The sequence below is a fragment of the Candoia aspera genome, chromosome 3, assembly GCF_035149785.1.
Source record: "Candoia aspera isolate rCanAsp1 chromosome 3, rCanAsp1.hap2, whole genome shotgun sequence".
Taxonomy (NCBI): domain Eukaryota; kingdom Metazoa; phylum Chordata; class Lepidosauria; order Squamata; family Boidae; genus Candoia; species Candoia aspera.
In genome coordinates, this window is record NC_086155.1 from 190,267,174 (window position 1) to 190,273,488 (window position 6,315).

The 6,315-nt window shown below is 40.1% G+C and overlaps 1 protein-coding gene across 1 annotated transcript in view; it reads right to left on the bottom strand.

Annotated features, from left to right (window-relative positions):
• Positions 1–5,632, bottom strand: part of LOC134495020 (nardilysin-like) — a 55,423-nt gene extending 49,791 nt beyond the window's left edge. The window contains exons 1-4 of the mRNA XM_063300265.1: positions 5,448–5,632; positions 4,201–4,561; positions 2,871–2,952; positions 1,360–1,513 (exon numbers count right to left, since the gene is read on the bottom strand). Coding sequence (XP_063156335.1) covers positions 1,360–1,513; positions 2,871–2,952; positions 4,201–4,561; positions 5,448–5,632 — 782 coding nt within the window. The remainder of the gene's footprint in view (positions 1–1,359; positions 1,514–2,870; positions 2,953–4,200; positions 4,562–5,447) is intronic.
• Between the last annotated feature and the right edge of the window lie 683 nt (positions 5,633–6,315).

The following is a 6,315-nucleotide window of genomic DNA, read 5'->3' on the forward strand; positions in this document are numbered from 1 at the left end:
AACTTACAGCCAGTGCTCATGCTTACAACCGTTGCAGTGCCCCCTGGTCATGTGATCATGATTTGGGTGCTTGGCAACCAATTCACATTTATGACCTGTGGTCATGTGATCACCATTTTTGACCTTCTTGGCTGGCTTCTGGCAAGCAAAATCAGTGGGGAACTGCGTGATTCGCTTAATGACCACATGGTTCGCTTAACAGCTGCAGTGATTCACTTAATGACCACCACATAAAAGGTAATAAAAATCAGGTTGGATTCGCTTAATGATTGCTTTCCTTAGCAACCAAAATTCTGGTCTCAATTGTGGTTGTTAAGTGAGGACTACCTGAGTCTTGAACTCAAAATGCTACATGTTTTGCACATCCCTAATGCATATTATGATTTTGTCACTCTGAGATTTAGAAATCAAAATGGCCTTTCTGATATCCATCATGCTTTCAGTGGATTATTGTTGTGTGCAATAGACAATTTACTTATTGCACTAGGGCATGATAAATGGAGTCCTAATAGGCCAATTCACATAGACATTTGATTTCTGTTCTTTCCATCTTCCTCTGAGATTACCTTCAGTTAGAGAAGCAGTCAGGAACCTATGGTTTTTCAAATTTTGCAGAATTTTTTTCTAGCAACTAAAGCCTGTAGGGCCAAAAGTGAAGAATAATGGGAACTGAACTCAACAACAGCTAGAAGACCTCTGGTGGCCCAGACCTGAAGTAGAGCACACAAATCAATAGCTGCCTTAGGATCTGATATAAATGATATTTATGAATATGGTTAATCTAGAACGTACAAGATATAGAGGGACTGTACTCTTCAAACTGATATTTAATTAATTAATTCCATATAATTCTACACCGCCTATCTTGCAAGCAACTCTGGGCAGTTTACAATTTAATTAAAATAACAAGAGATTAAAAACATGAAAACAAATACATCATAAAAATATGAATATAAAATATAAAATATAGAAAAATATTTAAAAATTATATAAAATATAAATTCCCCAGAGCCATATCAGGCCCCAACCACCCCCATGATTGACTATCCCTCCTCCCACCCCAAGCGAGGTGGCAAAGCCAAGTTTTCACTTCCTTCCAGAAGACTGGGAGAGTGGGGGCCTGCTTCACCTCTGGGGGCAGAATGTTCCACAGAGTGGGGACCACGGCAGAGAGGCCCCTCCTCCTGGACCCTGCCAGTTGACAGTCTCTCTTGGACAGGGTCTCTAACATGCCCTCTGTGCCTGTTGGGTGGGACAGGTCGATGCAATGGGGGTGAGGAGGTCCCCCAGGAAACCTGGACCTGTCATTGTGCTGATGGATTTCTTAGTAATTTAGTTTGTTTCTTATTCCTAAATTACCTGTCAAGTGCTTCTTTAAAATATTTCTTTTGAATATCAAACTGGAAAACAGTTCGTTCTGTGTCAGTCGAAGCATTGTCTGAGCCTCCATGCTTCTTTAAGAATGTATCAAACCCATTCTCATCCGGATATTTCTGGCTACCCATAAATACCACTGGAAGAAAGCAGTCAGATAATTGGCTGCAATCAGATGCAGGTATGGATTTCAACCTAATGAAATTTGTACTCTTAGAGACATACAAGAAACATGTTGACATAGGCATTCACTGATTTTTTTTTTTTTTGGTGGCAATGGATCTATAGCTTAGTGTGTTCCTGGGCCTTTAAGGGGGGGAAAAAAAGCTTTAGAAATGTTTCATTAGGGCTGCAGCACTTAGATGTGCCAGATTAAAAACAGGAGGTGGTTCCAGAACACGGGGGTTGTTACTGAAAAGGCTCTGCTCGATAGATGACCAAGTGGCTATACACCTACTGTATGTGGCTGCAATGGTCAAACACTGAAATGGGGTTAACCAGCTCTGAACTGATATTCTGTAGACCCTTGTTTTGGACCTCCTGCCTGCCTCTGCCCCATGCCACTGGCTGACTTGATGGCACTGGCTACTGTATATCTGAAAAAGTCCAACAATATCAATTTCCCTCCGTGTTGTGTTATTCTAGGCCACTGTGGCACATTTAAAAGAGGGACAGTTTCCCATACTTATCTACTACCACTACTTAAATCTTCAGCTAGGTTGGGAATTGGGGAATCCACAAGGAAGTACTTAGCTTTCAGACCCATATCTGTCTTTGCCCCTTTCTCTGGAACATCTTACAAAGGTAAGTAGACTTATGGAAAGGTACAGGTAGTCCTCGACTTATGACCATATGTTTAGCAACCATTCGAAGTTATGACGATGCTGGAAAAAGTGATTTATGACCAGTCCTCACATTTACAGCTGTTGCAGCATCCCTGTGGTCACATGATCAAAATTCAGGTGCTTGGCAACCAGCTCACACTTACAATGGTCGCAGCATTCCGGGGTCACGTGATCGCCATTTGCAACCTTCCTAGTCAGCTTCTGACAAGCAAAGTCAATAGGGAAAGCCAGATTTGCTTAATGACCATGGCAAAAAAGGTTGTAAAATTGGATGTGACTCACTTAACAACTGCCTCACTTACCAATGGAAATTCCAGTCCCAATTGTGGTTGTAAGTCGAGGACTACCTGTGTTGATTTATCTGCTTTGTTTATTTTTTATTGTTTCCCATTACTTTTTTAAAGCACAGTTTCACTGGTTTTAAAAGAAATCTAAGAGCAGATGGTTGTTTATTCGTTTAGTCACTTCCAACTCTTCATGACTTCATGGACCAGCCCACGCCAGAGCTTCCTAAGCTTGCAAAAGAAAGTATTTAAAAAGCACTGAGGATGTCAATGTAATTTGGTATAGAAAGCTGCACATTCCATATTAAGAGACAGAACATCCCTCTTTCTCTCTCTGTTCATGGTTAGGAAGATAGAGTCTACATACTATGCTCCAAAAAATGAGCTAATCCAGGTAAATCCTCAGGGTCACAGAAACTACCGACACCAACAGCAAGGGCGGCTGCAGACTGCAATCAAAATATAAAGGAGAATAAGTGAGAAGTCATTACAAGTCAAAGCCAAAGAATACAGCCTTTTTCCAGTATGAAAAGAATCCTACTTCTGTCAAAATTCTATTCCATTCCCAACTGCAAGCCTGTCCCTAAGAAAGGAAACAAACACAAGTAATGTTATCATGTTTCACTCTTAATTTTCCTTGCAGGCAAACCTGAGTAACATACACAGCAAAATGAGGCCAACAGATACTGCATTCAGGCTGCTTCAAATAATGTAGAAGGAGATCTCATTTTCTTTTTGCTTTGTGTTAAAATAATCTCTTTTCTGATTTCTAAAAAGCAGACAAAAGCTGTACTTTAAGAACGCACACTATTGTTTTATTCATTTTGGCAGCGGCACTGGCAATCTCTGGCTCATGGGCTGCCTGTGTACACTCCAAGGCCATTTCTGAAGTCCGCAAAGCATCAGAATTTTCAAAATTTTCTGTTAAAGAAAATCCATGTACTAAGCTTATCCAGGGCTTAACACGTACGCTTCTGCTAAACTTATTCCCACCCAACCTATCGGAGCAGGCCCCAAATAGCCTCTTTTAGAGCCAACACCACATCACTGCTACACCTCTCAACCCATGGCCTTCAGAGTGTGTTAACTTGGAAAGAAAACAGGGTGCAGCTACTAGCTAAGAAATAGTACATCCATATGTTTGATCACAGTCCTTAATGTGCTACACGAGAATTAATTCAATCCACTGTCCCAACAACAGTGCTCTTCCTGATGTGAAATGGGTATACAGGTAGTCCTTGCTTAATGACCACAATTGGGACCAGCAACTCTGTCACTGAGTGACCTAGTTGTTAAACAAGACATCAGGTGACTTTGCTAGACTTACAATGTCACATTTCATCACGGTCGTTAAGTGAGACATCACATGACCATGACTTGCGATTTCATTGCTGACTTCTCCATTGACTCTGCTTGTCAGAAGCTGGCTGTGAAGCTCACAAATGGTGATCATGTGACTTCGGGATGCTGCAACAGTCATAAACACCTGCTGGTTGCAAAGCACCTGAATTTCAATCATGTGACTCTAGGGATGCTGTGATGGTTATAAGTGTGAGGACCAGTTGTAAAGTTATTTTTTCAGCGTAACTTTGAATGGTCACTAAACAGGGCAGTCATTAAGCAAGGACTACCTGTTATATTTTATTTAGTACCAAGGTTCCCTGATTAACAAGTAGCTGAGTTATTTTACAATATACCTGCTTTTCTGTACTTCCCATCTTACTTTCATCTTCTTGTTTCACTAATTCTTCATATATTTCAGGGTCATCCAGGGCTTCTCTTTCTCCAAGATCACCTTCGACAATGCTATCGCTACCAGCATAATCTGTTTCATCACTTCTAGCTTCACCTTCCACAGATCCATCCTCAGATTCTTTGATATTACTATCCTTTCTCTCAATTTCCTGCATTCTTGCAGCAAGAACTTCTTCCTCATCTGTTCCAGAGGATATTATGATGTCATCTAGTTCAGTGTCTGATTCATCAGAAGAAGTGCAATCATCAATTGTCCAGTCAGATATCAACAGCACATTCATGCCATTTTTTAATTTGATGTACCTGCAAAAATAATGATATAGGTGCATTGTGTTCTGTGTGCAGTTCAAACAGGCATCCTTCCTGGCAGTAATTCTCATGACTCCTGAAAAGTATCTTGAAATTTGTACTATGATGAGTTTAGCAAGAATCCCCTGATATATCAAGGGGCTCTCACAATACTACAGCTCTCAGATCTGGATGAGGGAATGGATGTTGAACTGGATGTTGTAAATAAATATCTTTTGAGTAATGGGTTTTGCCACAGTGAAGGATGTATGTCCAGGAGGTAGGAATGTGCGAAATGTCCCAGACTTGAAATGTTTTGAGCCTTTGAATAGCCTTGTGGCATGTTCTAGCATGAAACAAAATGCCCTGCATTCCAGAATTTCTTCCCAAAAGAAACAGACTCTTCCATTCATATTGTTTTGAGTGTTTTGCCTTAAGGAACAATAGGAAATTAAGTCAATCCCTTGCTCCCTTAGTTTTCATCCCAGGTCCACAAAAGTAGATGAAGTGATTGTTCACATTGAATATTATCTATCAGCCTATCAGCCTATAGAAAATTGGTCAAGGAAGTTATTTTTATTATTACTATTGCAATCTCATATCTATTACTTATTGTTAAAAAGTCTTCCCCAATTTAAACAAAATCCTGGAGAAAATCTATTTATGTGGTCTCTAAGAGTCAGTACCAAATTGATGGCACATAAATGATGTTGAAGTTGATGGTGATGGTGATATTAATAGCTGAAACTTTCAGCCCCACTCACTCCAAAGTGATACTAGCCATGTGTCCTGTTGCCCTTGGAAGGGAACAGTGATGATGATGATGATGATGATGATGATGATGATGATGATGCTCTGGAAGAAAACAAGCTGCCCATTCCTACTGTGGGCCCTTAATTACCTGTATTCCTTATGGTCACTAGGAGACTTTACAATGTCTGGGTCTCCCACATTTTTCTTGGCTCGACGCTTCCGCAATTCCTCTGTACGTTTGTACCTGTCATTAAGGCATCTCTGAGGCCTCTGTTGCTGTGAGCGTAAAGCTGGACAATTTTCAGTCCCTGTGGTCTTAGTCTCACCAGACATTTCAGAGGGTCCAAGATGATCTTCAAGGAGCTGGTCAGCTGACCTACTTGTCTACTAACTATACAGCTCCATTCAAACCAAACAAGTATCCCATCCATCAGCTAGCCCATTTATCCTTTTCCTCCCATTGGCTGAATGGATGATTTAGAAATAATATATGTTTGTGACATCAGTAAAGGAGAAAACCATGATTCCATGAGAATTATTAAAGGGGAAAAAAGGACTTAAGAAATACAGAAAAGGTATAGGACTTCATTCAGGTTTTTGTTTTAATGTTTCTATTTATCTAGTTAGATAAAAAGGGAATGGCATAATAGAACTGGAAGAAGGTGGTGTGATGTTCATTGCAACTCATGAATCAGGTAAGGGTTAATTATGAAAATTTTGAAATATATGTCAAAAATATGAATTGGTATCATGTAGGTTGATGTGCATGTATATGAAAGTAGGAAATTTTAGTTTGGTAATAGTCAATTTGGGGACATTCCAGTGAACAGTGATAAAATAGCAACCATGGATGAGTTTGGGGGGAAACGTACAACTTTTTGAATGAACATGATCCAGGTAGGAAAATTATTCTGTTGGGTGACATGAATGGATAAGTGGGTACAAGATGAGAGAGAAAAGAAAAAGTGATTAGATGATGTGGCAACCCAAGAGTAATTGAGAAAACTGTTTGGCGA